Genomic DNA, 15,537 nt, shown 5'->3' on the forward strand with positions numbered 1-15,537 from the left:
ACAGACAGCCGCAGGAACCAATAGGGTTAAAGCAAACACGTACGTAACCTAGCCTGGTGGCTAGCGAGCTAGCTTCCGATAGAACTACAGCTGAAAGGAAGCAACGACAGGACAGCAGAGCACAAGGGGTCCAGGATTCATAATAAAGTGGGTATATTATTGATACCGATCTCTTCGCGCAGGAGGACACGTGAAGTGTATTGGACAGTGACAGCATGACGTAACACGAGTGATTAGGTGTTTAGTGCTTAATAGTCATTAGCCAAAGCGGTTAGTTTGCTAACACCCACAGCTTCCTTTGCCTGTTATTAGCTAGCCAAAATGCATACTTGTTTAGAAAAGCGGGTAGAGAAACAACAACTTCCACAGACTCGTTGACTGTTTATCAACATAAACTCTCACAATCCGTAATGTATAGAAAGCTGTAATGTAAACGTACTCGTGTCCAGATGTGTTGGAGCCGGGCCCTTCTCACCAGCTGGGTGCTGCTGCTGGTCCACCTGCTGTGCCTAGAGGCAGTGCCCATCAGCATAGACAAGACAAAAGTCAAACAACCGGAGACGCACACCGAGGAGCCCCCAGTCAGTGCGGTAAGATGTAAACAACACTGTGTACAGCAGTGAAAGATTCACCAAAAACCATCAATTCGTTGTTTGTGTGTTAAAGCCTTTATATAGTGATTCACACTTTTGTCGGTTGACATCTTGTGCTGATTACCTCAACCTAACCGATATGATGTAGCCAAGTCACTGTTACTAAGTGCTTTATAATTGGTAGTAAATAAGTCAGAGTCAATGTGGTCAGGTAACAGCAGTTTGGTAACAGCAGTCATCACTTCAGCAGCTTCAGGTTCTATATTTTAGTTAGCGACTGATGAATCTCTGACTTTTTATGTCTGTTTTACCTCAACAAAACCTTAACACATGCCTTGTAATCCACAGTCTTTATCACATTGCTCAAAGCAGTTAAAGTATAATTACAAAAACAAATAGTGTTGACAGTTGGAGGTTTATATAGATTGCAATATGTGGTCTGGAACATATCGGTGACATTTGTTCCCTATAGGACACTGGACTCCATTATGACCGCTACTTGAGGGAAGTCATTGATTTTCTAGAAAAAGATCAGCATTTCAGAGAAAAGCTACACAACACAGATATGGAGGACATCAAGGTAATCCTAGCTTTATTGTGTCCTACATGTGCTGCTGTAACCCAACATTCACTCACTCAACTCTCCATGTCTGTCATCCATGTATAATCCCAGCAAGGTAAACTGGCCAAGGAGCTCGACTTTGTCAGCCATCACGTCAGAACAAAGTTAGATGAGCTGAAGAGACAGGAAGTGAACCGGCTCCGGGCCTTGATCAAGGCGAAGCAAGACCTTGAAGGAGGAAATGGTACAGTATGCTGTACAATACAGTAAAAAGACTAAAACCTAATATGCGCACACTGCATTATATGTATCTGCATGTTTTTATTGATTTCACCCATTATTACATGGACAGACATTGCAGGCGATCACCAGGCTCTACTAAAACAGTTTGAGTACTTGAACCACATGAATCCACATACATTTGAGGTGGAAGACCTGGATCGACTCATCAGATCGGTAAATCTCATTGACACTAGTAGATGTGGAGCAGTACATTCAGTAGGGAAACCTACAGTATTCTGCAGCAAAGGTCCTTTGACCTACTTTTTATCATCAGTAGCTGTCAAAATGTTTTTTCCACCACCAAGGCCACAAAGGACCTGGAGAACTACGACAAAGAGAGACACGAGGAGTTCAAGAGGTATGAAATGATGAAAGAGCACGACAGACGTGAACACTTGAAAACACTGGATGACAATGAAAGAAAAAAAGAGGAGGAGCACTATGAGGAGCTGAGGAAGAAGCACGCAGACCATCCTAAAGTCAACCATCCAGTAAGTCTAATCTACATACACACCGTTAAAAAGAAAATTTTGTTCTTTTTCCACTGATTCCAATGGGACTTTGCTTCCATGTTTCAGGGGAGTCAGAATCAACTGAAGGAGGTGTGGGAGGAAGCTGATGGCTTAGACCCTGAAGACTTTGACCCCAAGACATTTTTCAACCTGCATGGTAAGAATTTACTTCCTAGTACATGTTTTAAAAATTGAACCGATTGAACCAATTTATATATTATTATATATTATTATATATAATACAGACACCAACGGAGATGGCTTCTTCGATGAACAGGAGCTGGAGGCATTGTTCACCAAAGAGGTAAAGCCATTGCATGTCACATTTAGTAACGCTTCAGCGAATGGTCTTTGCACTGACTGTCTGTGATTTCAGCTGGAAAAAATTTATGACCCCACCAACGAGGAGGATGATATGGTGGAGATGGAAGAAGAGAGGCTACGGATGAGAGAGCATGTTATGAATGAGGTACTGTTACATATAACAGCCACAGGTTTAACGCAGGGCGCTCTGTGGAGGTCAGTTTGAAATGAGACACCGTGCTGCTCATTTCTGTCGCTGCTGTGTTTTTAACACTATTCTGTTGTGTTTGTACAAAAATGCATATGACTGTTACTGTTTATCTGCATAATCATTTCTTTTCATATGGACCATAGTATCATTGTGACCGTTACCATATGTGTCCAAGTGTTTACATACGTAACAAAAACTTAGTTTACTTGCATCCTTTATTTGTGTCCTATGTTCCTCACAGGTGGATACTAACAAAGACAGACTGGTCTCGATGGACGAGTTCCTGGTTGCTACAAAGAAGAAAGAATTCTTGGAGCCAGATAGCTGGGAGGTGAGGCATAATGTGTACAATTGTATCATTCTGACACTAATAGGAGAAATAAAGCATTCAGTTGAAAGCAGTAGGCGTAAACATTAAACTAAACGGTGTTCCTCAGACCCTGGAGCAGAACCAGGCTTACACTGATGACGAGATGAGAGAATTCGAGGAGCATCTCGCTCAACAGGAACGAGACCTCCGTCAGAAAGCCGGGGACCTCCAGAAACAGAGAGAAGAGCTGGAGAGACAACAAGACCAGCTTAATATTCAGAAGATAGAGCTGCAGCAGGTAAGGGGATGCAACACTAGCTCCACTGGTGTGACGAGCTGATAAACTACTGTAAGACTTCATAGCAGAAGTCAAGGTTTTACATGAACCTTAGTTGTGTTCTGTTTGGTGAATTTAAAGTAACTGTGTGTACTGTATGAACATGTAAGAAAACTTTGTTACAGGCAGTTAAGCATATGGAACGGCTGAAATCACAGAATGTAGAGCCACCTCCAGAGATTCAAGGTGAGTGTTACTGTACTGATTACCATTATTAGCTGTTATAGTTAAACACGGTGACTTCTGAAAATGCTTTCTGTGTTACGTTCAAAGGCAATGAGGTCTCAGAGATACAACCTGCTGACAATCAGTTGCATCCAGTTGGTAACCAGTTGCATCCTGAACAAGAGGCCCAACAACAAGGATCAGAGGGTCAGCTGCCACCCCAAGCTCATCACAATACACTTCAGGAGCCGCATGAACAGCAAAATAAAGACCAGGCCCAGCAGGCGTTGCCCCAGACAAATCAGGATCTACCACCAGGCCACCATGACGCACAGGGCCAGCATCACCTGCCATAACAATGCTGTTAAAACTTGACCGTCCGCAACCAGACTCATGCAGCGTCTCCACCGCGTGCCGGGGAAGAGGCCCAGTACGCAACTAGAGGGCACAAGGATGAAGGAAAGCGTCACAAACGGAAGCCCTGTTGAAATAACTGCAATCTTTGGATTGCACAACAGTTGTACACCAGGAAACTGACCAACTAAGGAAGTACGTCTACGGATGTGCACACTTTGTTGTGTTTAACTACATTAGAAGAAATTGGCAATGCGTGCTTTTGTGACTTGTTTGATTAATAAACTCAATGAATACATAGTGCAGCTGTTGAGGGAGAATAAGTGTAAAAGTAATTTGAACTTTATCATTTTACCCAGACACTTAAAAAAAGAAAATTATTTTACATCACCAAAAAGTAAGATCTTTACCAGGAAGCCCAGTTGATACTTTTGCTTAATATTCTTTTTGCGAGAAGCCCATATGCTGTTTACCTACATTTCAGTATACACTCCCCACTGCAGTTTAATTTAACAGATTTCTGTTAATTTTCACTTCAAACGACATAAAGGTGCTAGCTACTTGTATAATAGATTTGCCTGCAAAATTAGCATGTTCTGTATCCACACAACCATAAAAACAATGTTTTCAGCGTGACTGTATGTTGAATTTATACATATGTTACGCAGATTTAAAATTTTGGTCTCTTCATAAAGAAATGTGTTTCAAGTTTGTTTAAAAGATCATTGTGTCTTTTATTTCATAAAATGGTTTTGATGTTTACCCATTTCAAATAAGCTAAGGTGTAGATCTGTTTGGGTGTCTACAACAAAATTATTTGAAGCAATTGTTGGATTAGGTAAACGCCAGGCAACAGCATATTTTAGTAATTAAATTTTCCTGGTCTTAATTTTTGTTTTACAAATGACCACTTTAGTGTGATTGCTGTGCTATGTTGGTTGCTTTTTTTTCTTGTAATGATGTTGTTTGTCACAGCTAGGATATGGTGACCATGGACGTGTCCACAACTCTGCCTTACTGTGGTTTTGCTTCATACAAAATTTGATATGGAATACTTTTTTTTTTCCTGCAGTGTCATCTTTTTTCTGTGACAAGTGTTCCTTTGAAACAACACTGCACCATAATTTGCACAAATTGTACAGGTGGTGTTTCTGATCGCTTGCTGCTGGATAAAGTCATTTTATCAAACTGTACACCTCAGTTCAACATAATAAAAAGATGTGACCTCCTCTACGTTTATGCCACAGATTTATTCACCTGACTAGAGAACCAAACTGATCTCATTCATTAAACAATGTTAATTAAGACTGTAAGAAATTTGTCATATTGTTAAACAGAAAGTAATAACACTTTATTGAAACAGTCTCAACAGTGTACAAATAAGTCATAGCGCAAGAGGTGATGGGGTAAAAAAAGAAACTAAAAACATTAAATGCCTTTATGAATGAGAAGATCAAATAGAAAAGTGACAGCACAGGGCAGAAAGAAGTCATCCTGATTGAATCAGATCAACAGTGGCAGGGTATCGTTTACATTTATTTTGTACAAAAAAATAAATTAATGAAATCTTTCAAGTTTACAGGAATATCTGTTTTACATCACAGGCTTGCTGATAATCCTACATGGTGAAATTCAGCATTTTGTGTTAAAACAATACAAGGATCTGGACTGACCAAAGCAGAATGACTGGTAGTAGGAGAGGAGTTAAGAAAATAAAGTCACAGATGATAAAGAAAACGTTATAAAAGTGAGCTGGGGCGAACACATTCAAAAATCCTGAATGTTCAACGTGGCGAAACTTAATGGTCCTTATATACTTTTAGGATCGCATTGCTTGAGCATTCCCTCGGGACAAACCTCGGGGACCTTGGCCAGCTCCTCGTTTGTAGCCCTGCTGAAAACCCTCCTTAAAGAACAATAAGAAACTTTAAACTGAATTCAATCTAACATTATATATAGACTATTTTGGTCATGTGTGTGATAGTTACCTTTAACTGCTGGTAGGTGCTACTGGAATAGTCCCGGGATGTGTTAAATTGAGTTTGACCATAACCACTGTTGGCAGGATTTGAAAAAGGTGGGCGATAACCTTCATATCCACCTAATGACAGATGACAATTAATTAGGTGCAATCATCGTTATTGAATTTCAGGGAAAAAAAACAACTAAATCTCAAATCTACTCAGTATTTCCAAAACAGATAAACTACACTCCTTTTTTATATCCTGTATCTCTGTTAAAACATGCTTGTACCTCTAAATCCATTGGAAGAGCCTCGATAACCGTTAATCATGCCACGGGCGTTCCTGGGTCCACTCCTGGGCACAGACCTGCTGTTGTAGTAGGATTGGCCTGACTGTCCAAACCCTGAACCTGAAGAGGAATCTTCGTGACCACCTGCTGAGGGCATTACTTGCTCTTGGGTCTGGAACCCACTAACAACTGGACACAACCAAGAAAACATAACTAAGTGTATGATGCACTGGCATGTGGATAGGATTTTGGCAAGCTAAAAAAGTGTTTTGACTCCTGACAAGTTTGTGAACTCTCATTACAGAAGTATGAAATACACCTTGTACTTTAATATATCAAGAAAAACTTTGTATGTAATAGTAGTACAGTAGCACTGTATGTTACAATACACAATTGTGTAGTGTGATTTAAACAGGTCATCATGAGCAGCCATTACATCATTACAGTCAAACAATGTGAACAATAACAACTTTTCTTGGAGTTGCATCCAGCGAAAGCTCAAGCCTCACCAGACTGTAACATCTCCTGTGGGATGTCTGGCTGTTCGACCGTACTCTCTGACTGGCTAGGATAGCCCTGTCCGTAGCCACCAGGGAACTGGCTGTGCTGCTTCAAAGGGTCTGTCTGGCCATCCGTGGCTGGGGGTACAGGTGCATTCATATTGAATACCTAAAAAGAGACAATATTTCTTTGTCTTCCTATCAACATAAACGATATTGCAATCACAGTTCTAACAAAATCGTCTTAGAGAAAGCGGTACTGTAGCCTTCAAATGGTTGTCTGCGCCTTACTAATAATAACTAATACCCAGTTACAGTCAGAACCCAAACAGAGAGCATACCGCTTGCACTGACTGGAAGGGTGCGGCGTTGACGTTGATGCCTCCAGTGTGAGTGGGTTTGGAGACAGGTGGGAAGGCAGAGGACAGGGAACATGGAGCAGGGGAATGCTCAGACGACAAAGACATGGAGGCCTAAGGAGGGAGTGGGTTTAGAAGACAAGGAAACAAAGATGACCGTGCGATCAGTGGGTGGGAAGGGATCGCTAATTGTTCAGGCTTTCTTCTGCCTTCATACATGCATCACATTCAATCGAATGCAAAAGCACCACATAATACGAAGTGGATGATGATGGTGTCTCAGGATAATTTTAATCCATGTTGAGACATTTAAAAAGCCAAAACCCTACTAGAAATAGCCTGTGCTATTGACTCAACCACTGCTTCGTTCCACCAAATACTTTCTGCTGTCGTTCACTTAACCTACTTGTGAGGATTCCTGTGGTCCAGACACTGCGCTCGGTTGAGGAAGTCTGGACTCTGAGTGTGCTGTTTAGAAGAAATAAAAAGTATGGAAGCAGTTTAGGAAAGATCTTTAATGTCAGAATATTTGTCAGCAATCAACAAACTAACAATAACGAGACTCTAATTAACATGTCAGAGAATCTGTTCTGAATAAACATAATTTAACGAGCGCTCACTTGAAGCGCAGCCCATCTGCTGCAGGTCAACACTTTGCACAGGTTTCATTGGCTGAGCAGAAACTATGGCTGGATCCAGAGCCTGGCCATCAAATTCCAACATAGAGTCCTAGAACACACAAGGGCAAATGTATTGTCCTGTAAAAACCTAAATTTATTTATCTACAATGACATTTCATATCAGCATCCACCTGCATCACAAGAACACTGATGCTAGACCTTCTCACCTGCATGAAGTTGTATGTCCCCTGCATCTGTGCCATGAGGTCTTGAACCGCCTGCTTTCTGACCACTGGATCAGCAGTAGGAGAGGGACTGACATGGTTTATAGCAACGCTTGGCTCTGGAGCCAGTTGAGCAGGAGGCTGGTGCTGGAGGACGCTGACCATCTATCCAAGTATTTGAAAATAGCATTAGAGTCCACTAAAATGCAAGATGACACAGACTGCATTGAGCGGTCCGGTGGGCAGAAAAGATCATTGAGACTGAGCTTCTGTCCATTGAGCACCGGGCCAGACTCAGAGCAGCAAGTATCACTGCTGACCCAACACACAAACAGACACAGAGCTAGCTTCTTCCTTCAGGCTGTGTCCGAGCTGAACTCCATCACATAGAGAAAGGACTCAGTAAAAACACATGTGCTGCAATTTTTTAAAATTATTTTATTCTATTCTTTATTTCCTTTATGCAAATAATTTATGTTTTTAACTCAAATTGATATGTAAATAATTACTGTTCAGTATGAGGGTATGAAAAGACAGAGTCAGACTGGATGCAATTCCTTGTTTGTCTTGTGCAAACCTGGCGAATAAAAAAGATTCTGATTCTGTTATACTCGTAATTCAAGTTTGGCCTTACCAGTGAGTGTAAGCCTACTCATGGCTAGCAGAATTTCAAAATACTGAATAGGAGGGAGAGCTTTTAGCCATCAAACTCTACTGTAGATCCTGGCAGAACCTCCTCCCTCTATTCACTACACCATGCATGTCTAAATAAAAGGTAATTGAAATGAGTAGAATTTAACCAAAAGTAGAGCATACCTGAGCCTCCACTGTCCACTCCTCCATTTGGTTGTTGTCTGTACTGCTGTATGTGGGTTCTGGAATAAACTGTCTGTTTACAAACTAGAACATAAAAAAATAAAACGTATTTAAAAAAAATAATAATACATTTTAACAAAAAATGAAAACTGCTGCATTTTGCCTAATTTATACATGATTTTTAATCTCACCTCTGTGCTTTCCACCTGTATTGGCTCTGCATATTTACCAGTAGCTGGTCCTTCTGGTGAAAAACAAATAGTACTGACGTTGTAATTCTGTGTCAAAACAAATATATTATATACATATTTGTTAAGGTGTTTTTTGTTACCAGGTTCTGATGGCTGCTGTTCTCCAGCCTTAGAATCATCCACCACGGTCTGCTCCTCTGGTTCCTCTTCCTCCTCACATGTCCCATTTTGATGAGTTTGTGCTCTGTCAAAGTAACCACTCAGCAGTATTTTGTCCAAAGTCTCCTTCAGAGCCTTGTCTGGTACAAAGATGGTGGTGGCGAAAAAATAAGAAACCAAATGCATTACTCAATTGCTTACACTTATTAGTCATTAACTATGTTCACACGATCTAATCAAGTGCCACTGAAATACTTACATGTGGTCCCTGCCACAGCCTTGTTTCTGCCCTCGAGCAGTTCCCACAAATGCAGTGAAGCTTCTTCATATTGTTCAGTCAACCTACAGTCATTAAACAACAACAAAAGTGTAAATATAAAGTTAGGTTGTATACAATTGGCCTTCTGCTAGGAATATATAAATTAATAAGTTTGCCTGTTGAAACAAGCATTGACAACTATACTTCAACCAACCTACATAACTTATTCACACACACCTAACATCATAATTCCTTTCCGGTCCCACCAGTTTGTAAAACTCATCAAGGGATGTGATGTCTGAGTCAGTCAGCAAAGGAAATCCAGTGGCATCAAGCTTTTTAAGGTCCTGCCTGATACGGTCATCTCCCAGCTGGTCCAGTAAAAACTGAAGCTCCAAAACTGTCCTTAGTCTGCGTTGTTCCAACTCCTCCCTCTGCAGCTGTTCCCGTCTTGCAGACTTCTTTACTACCTTCTGAACCTAAACATTTACACAAAATCACAGTTGCAATGGGTTGATGAAGTTTCCAAAGCTACCTCCAACTATTTTATATTTTTATCAGACTGATAAATATTAATAATAAATAAAGATATGGAACCTGTAAAAGCAAATATTATAATTGGGACTCACCTCTTGGCCCAGTGCCAGGAAGCTCTTCTGCAATTCTCGAGCAAAATCAAGATTGTTGAGGATCTCCTGATACTTAGTCAAAGCCTCCTTTAGGTTCATAATTAAAAAAAGACTTGTATTATTAAAAACGGATGTATTACATAGTTAATGCACAACATTTTTTATAAAAAGCATATAACATCAACTGTAAATGCTTCATTCAATCTTCTTTATGACTACTCGTATATTTACATGATAACGATTGAATAGTATGTGTAGTCATATATGTCAACAAACATATATAATAATTATAACTTACTTTTATTGTAAAAGACACTACAAACAAAGATAAAACTAATTTGTCTAAACATTGTTATTTGTTCCATCTTACCAGCTGATCGTGATTCAGATTTTCTCCTTTATCCTTCTTCGCCTGGTAGTCATCCAGTTTGGACTGTATGAATGTTGAAACACATTAAATAAACAAACTGTACAGAAATAGTAGTTTTTATTTGGAGACTTAATGAAAAACAAAACTAACAAAAAAAACACAGCACCTTTTTCTTTTCCATGTTGCGGACCTTCTTGTCAATCACACCAAGAAACTGCTTCATGGCCTCCGAGAGACTTCCGTTGCCCAGATCTGGGGTGGTACACTGGACAGCATTGTTGCCAATCATTGCTGAAGGCATCTATGTGGACAAATGTATTTTGCGTATCAAAGGTTGATTTGGATAACTTCATGCACTTATGAAAATATCTGGGGAGAATCTAATCTTGACCAGAGGCAGACAGTACAATTTACTGCCTGATTTCAAAAGGAGATGGTGCTTACCAATTTAAACTAACGCTTAAGGTTATGATAACTGCCACCTGACATTATGCAAAGACTGCATGTTTTTAACTGCAATGCTGAAGCTTTCACTTTTTTAGGCTTAACTTGCCTATTAGATCTAGGGTTTGAAACCATGATGCTGAGATTAGGGTTAAGATCATACTAGGCCAGAAAAAGTGATGGCGATGTGACCGAGTAAATAAACTTTGATTTCTGTAAGGAAAGTAAAAGTGATTATGATTCTATTACTGTGATTTTATTAGCTATGATGGTATAACTATAAAACTGCAGCTAACTCTAACATTAGCGAGCGTCACATATAGCTTAAAAGGTTAACACATGAAAATGTCGGCTTCGCATTGAAAGTTTAAAACGGGCTACCGTTACTAACAAATGCTAATACAAATTTAGCTTAGTCAAGTCAAGTCACGGCAGCTATGGTTGGAAACTGTTAGTTAGCAGGACGTGCCTGTTCAACGTCAACGCCAGCTAGCTACAGCAAATCTACTAAATAAGCGGCGAATAGAGGACCTAATCTCTCCGTTCCATTGTTAGCTGAGAAGCTAACATTTTTGTTAGCGTCATGCAAGTTAACTGGATGCTTTTAAAACGACCAGTAGAGGATTCATTCGCGTTCATTTAAAAGTACGACGACTTTAACTACGACGTTTTCAACTGAGAAAAAAACAAAGACAATCCCGGGACGCTGCGACAAGTCGAATCGGCTAAACGTAACTAAAAACGATAAAAAACACAAAAGGACACCTTATGTCGATAGCATGTATCCCGTACCTTTATACTCTTTGTCTTCAAAGAGATTTCCTTTGTCGGATTCAACGTTAATAATGTTTAGCTAAGTGTTACTTGTACCTTCTACTTCCAGTGGTATTTTTCTAGAAGGATGCTCAGTCTCACACCGGCCAATGGCTGACTAGCTGCTTCGAAGCTAATCGTAGCGGCTACAAGGACCCCGCTGCTGCCCCGTAGACTGCCTGTCAATAATAATAAATAAATAAAGTCAAATTTCTGCTGTGAGCAATAAAAAAAAAATCTGTAATCAAAATACTTGTGTATTCATCTCTAGTTTATTGTTTCCATGCCTCTGCTCCCAAAGTTAACAATTTATCAAACAATTATTTTAATAATTATTATTTTGTTTTAAATTAATTAATTTTCGGAGGGATGGGTGTGTTTTTCAGCATCAACTTACAAGAATGACATTATTGATAAAGATGACGGAGGTTTTCAGGAACAACATTAATTTATAGAATTCTGTCTGTAATAAAAATGGGTGAACAGACGGTGGCGCACATGTTTAGAAAACTGGAAAAGTGTCATCTTTAAGTCATATCCTGTAGTTCCTCCTCTTACTGTATGTGTTCAGAGTGTTATTCAGCTATGTGGTGTTGTGTGTGTGATGTCACAGATTTTAGTATTTCGACCTGCAACTGAGATAAAAGCAAGGAGTTTAGTCATGTTTTAGGTGGTTTACTAAACTGACAGAAAGACCCCACTGCATCTCTTTAATACAACGCACCAAAACATTTTTAATACTTGAAAATACTATGTTGTTTTTAGATTATAGATCAAAGAATATAAAAACTCTCATAACCTCATAATAGAGTTGGTATGTTTTTGTCAATCACTGCTTTAAAGCCTTCTTGTTCAGTAGAGTAATTGTAGGTACTTATTGCATATGTCAATAAAAAATTATTTTAATAGTATTTTATCTTGTGTTTTCTCAGTTCTGTTTTATCAATTTCTTAAATGTACATTCAGGTTTGGATTCTGAAGCAAACTCATTCAGAGATTAGAAAGACAAGGTTTTGATGTATGACACATGGAACCGCATGATACCAGGGCATCAGTTGTATTGCATTGTTTTAATGAACTTTGATACACGTTTACCTTTACATCTCTGTCTGTTAATGTATGTGGGTGTATGGATCCGCGCTCCTGTCTCTGATGTGGGTTGCTGAGTAATGGCCGTACATCCTTCAGTGCTTCTCTTCTGCAGAACATCTGACTGGATTAAATATGTGCAGAGGATTTATTGGCTGAAAAACCACAAAAGCCTTACCAACACTTTGGCCCCAGACCACTTGTAGTGCAGCCCAGACAAACTCAGGAATTCATCTACAACCCCTTTGGCTTCCTCTGTCTCTATTTCTACTCTCCCTTTCACATTATGCATCTTTGCGTGTATTTATTCATGACACTGTCTCACAGTTTTCTGTATCTTAACGGTATCATTATTCGAATGGTTTCTAATAGTTTTGTTACAAAGTACCAAAAGCAGAGAGATAAAAGTTGAGTGTTTCCAAACATTTTTGGTGGGTGAGGGACTTTTTCCACTCACAAGCTCTTTTCAATTAGTTGGTCAACATTAATAATTCATGATCCACATGTGTAACAGACAGATTACAAGCATCTCCACTTAACTGCCATCATTATCATTATTACAGCTGGAGAAATGTATTCACCACATAGCAAAAGTTCACTCATGCCAGTGCAGTTTAAGGGTGGATTTGCTCACATACTATGATAATTAGTAGCCACTCGTTTGCATTTAAAAGCCAAACACAAAGTTTTCTCACTGCAGTACATTCATCAACCGATGGTGGTGATGGCATTGAGGATGTGGGTATATTCAGATAACCAATAATGTCCTGTGCCTCTGAGGCTTGCTGTTTAATGGCTATGCATTGACAACCACACACAGTCATTTGTGAAGGTGCTGACACAGTGGCTACAAACCTCAATCTCTATAATGCTATAGTGGACTTGGTTGCTATTTTTTCTCTTTTTTGTGCGTACATGTAAATGTTTTTAATTGAGGTGCACATCCGCCCACATACTTATAGGCCCTGAGTCACGCAGATAGTCACTGGCTCCATCTGCAAATATTGTACTGACACAGACTTTCTCATTGTTATTCCTCAGAACACGTTTTAGACCAAATCTCATGTCCTGGTAACTTCGTTTCTATTCATGTATTCATCTATTATCCTAACTGCTGGCACTTGAAATACCCGAGAGCCAATCCCAGCTGTCATTGGGGAAAAACATCAAATCATGATGACAAAATAAATAACCCTAATATTTATAAAAGCTTGCAGACATGTATTTATTTTGAATTAGCCCTTATTGCGGATACAGGTTTCATAATAGAAGTTTACTCATACCTGTTATTGATTTGCCTGTTGGCAAATAATAAAGAATAAGGATTGGAGAGTGCAGAAAGGTAAAGCACGACCTTTGACTTTGTGTTCTGCATTGCGTGACTTGGTTCTCGAAGCTCAAACCTTGGTGCTGGGTCAGAATTAACTCGGTCTGCTCAGTGAGAGGAATCCAACACACAAGCTGATTTTATCTGACAGCATGAAACCAGAGCAGACCTGGCACTTCTGTACATCAGCATCACGGGAAGTTGGGATCGGATGAAACACTGCAGTTTCATAAAGTTCGACCACCTCTGAACGTAAACTTGTAGAAACATCTGTCAGTCACGAAGCAGCTTCTCAGTTCAGAACCCAACTAAAGAACACAGGATTGGATGGATATGGTTTTTTTTCTGACTTTTAATAATTTAAATATTAAAAAAGGATTTTAGATGCTGATGCAGTTTTAAGATGAAACATGAAATAAGGTGATCATTCTTAAAATTGCCCATCAACAGTAGGCTCATTTGTAGCACACTGGATTCAAGGTATGTGTAGTGTCTACACATTTTGATTAAAAATCAATAAATGAAAATGCTAATTAAAAGATTAAAATGGGCAGATGCTGCTGTGTATTTAGTAGATCCTCCAGGTCAATTATAGGAGATGAGTTCTGCTCAAATACATTCTTTAAAACATTCTGTGGCTTTCGTTCAAGCTCACTCCATTTTGCTGCAGAACGGGTGGAATGTGCCCTGTTTACAATTCAGATCACTTTAGATGAAACTCTAAACCTAAACCTGGTGCCAGATAACCTCTACTTTCAGCTTGTGTATTTCAAACTTTTGGAAGAGGTTTGGTCTTCCACCGTTACCTCGGGTGAAATCTATCCCCTCAGAAAAAAACAAAACAAAACAAAACAAAAAAATAACAAAAGAGATGTGGAGATAATAATGTTTCATCCAAGCAAGTCAAACTAGAAACATACTTGGATGTAGCCTGACCGCAAAGATGATATCAACCACCAACTGTGAGTGGCCACAAAAGACGTCTGAGCTCCAAAATTGAGTTTGTGCTGCAATAGTAGAAATTCGGCCCATCAAACGCTTAGTCAAACAATTACATACAGAAATATTGCAGATCTACAACTTTAAAGCCAGTAAAAGTTCAGATTGAGGCCGCATTAAACTGAATCTAAAAACACATAGACTTTAGGATAAAATATAAAGGCAGGCAGACTGGGAGGCTGGTGGAAGAAGAGCCTGCATGACTGGCACGGACAGACAGTGTCTAAATAAGAAATGCAATACACATTCATCATAAGCCAAGAGTTTAAACAAACAAGTCCAGACCTGGACAATGACAAATGTGGGTGTTTTAAATGAGGGCGCACACAGAGCTCTGATACACGCATAATTGTTTCCTATAAGCATTCATGCCACTTCAGGACGTACAGCGTGGTTGACGTCTGGTTTACATCCTTAACAAGAGCCTCCGTCACGACTCCCCCGTGTCCCAGAACTGCCCGTGTTTGCTCAGAAAGGGAGAGTATCTGGACCCTGTCAGCGTTTCCCCGAAGACCTCAATTATACAGGGCGGCTTAATTAGATCAGCTTTGATTGCTATTTCAGATGACAGAAATAACATGAAGCTGTGTCCTTCTACAGCGCACCGTTCTGACTGAAGCTGGTGAGTGAGTGGGTGTTGTGGCGGTGATGAGGGACTGATGTGGCAGGTGCTCTGCGGATGATCTGGGGTCAGACTCCAGATTGGACCTGAAGAGCTTTTAAGCAAAGCAGGCGTCGTGACAACGTCATGCACTGTACGTACTGGAAGCCGTCATTGCTGCGTATGTGGATTTATTCAGAGCCGCCATCGTCGGCGCTGTCGTGCAAAGAGTGACAGATGAACAACGGGTAAACC

General features: G+C 39.9%; 2 protein-coding genes across 4 annotated transcripts; one reads left to right on the plus strand and one right to left on the minus strand.

Annotated features, from left to right (window-relative positions):
* nucb2a (nucleobindin 2a) lies at window positions 1–4,862 on the plus strand. Its single transcript, XM_029144611.2, has 13 exons — window positions 1–147; window positions 450–590; window positions 1,066–1,173; window positions 1,267–1,399; window positions 1,508–1,611; window positions 1,743–1,928; window positions 2,016–2,106; window positions 2,195–2,253; window positions 2,326–2,418; window positions 2,705–2,794; window positions 2,901–3,071; window positions 3,236–3,296; window positions 3,384–4,862. The coding sequence occupies exons 2-13, from the start codon at window positions 450–452 to the stop codon at window positions 3,629–3,631; spliced, it is 1,485 nt and encodes a 494-aa protein (XP_029000444.1). The 5' UTR covers window positions 1–147; the 3' UTR covers window positions 3,632–4,862.
* Window positions 4,863–4,953: 91 nt separating this feature from the next.
* Window positions 4,954–11,454, minus strand: caprin1a (cell cycle associated protein 1a). Of its 3 annotated transcripts, none has more exons than XM_029144609.3 (17): window positions 11,324–11,454; window positions 10,176–10,310; window positions 10,010–10,072; window positions 9,640–9,726; window positions 9,248–9,489; window positions 9,011–9,093; window positions 8,733–8,891; window positions 8,593–8,645; window positions 8,402–8,485; window positions 7,589–7,750; window positions 7,362–7,470; window positions 7,148–7,209; window positions 6,724–6,855; window positions 6,392–6,551; window positions 5,883–6,071; window positions 5,618–5,730; window positions 4,954–5,535 (listed from the first exon to the last, which is right to left on the minus strand). In XM_029144609.3, the coding sequence occupies exons 2-17, from the start codon at window positions 10,308–10,310 to the stop codon at window positions 5,449–5,451; spliced, it is 1,920 nt and encodes a 639-aa protein (XP_029000442.1). In that variant the 5' UTR covers window positions 11,324–11,454; the 3' UTR covers window positions 4,954–5,448. The 3 variants fall into 3 exon arrangements, with proteins under 3 accessions (XP_029000442.1, XP_029000441.1, XP_029000443.1); XM_029144608.3 differs by having other exon boundaries at window positions 11,246–11,418; XM_029144610.3 differs by lacking the exon at window positions 6,724–6,855 and having other exon boundaries at window positions 11,246–11,419.
* Between the last annotated feature and the right edge of the window lie 4,083 nt (window positions 11,455–15,537).

The sequence above is a fragment of the Betta splendens genome, chromosome 3 (genome assembly GCF_900634795.4).
Source record: "Betta splendens chromosome 3, fBetSpl5.4, whole genome shotgun sequence".
NCBI classification, from domain to species: domain Eukaryota; kingdom Metazoa; phylum Chordata; class Actinopteri; order Anabantiformes; family Osphronemidae; genus Betta; species Betta splendens.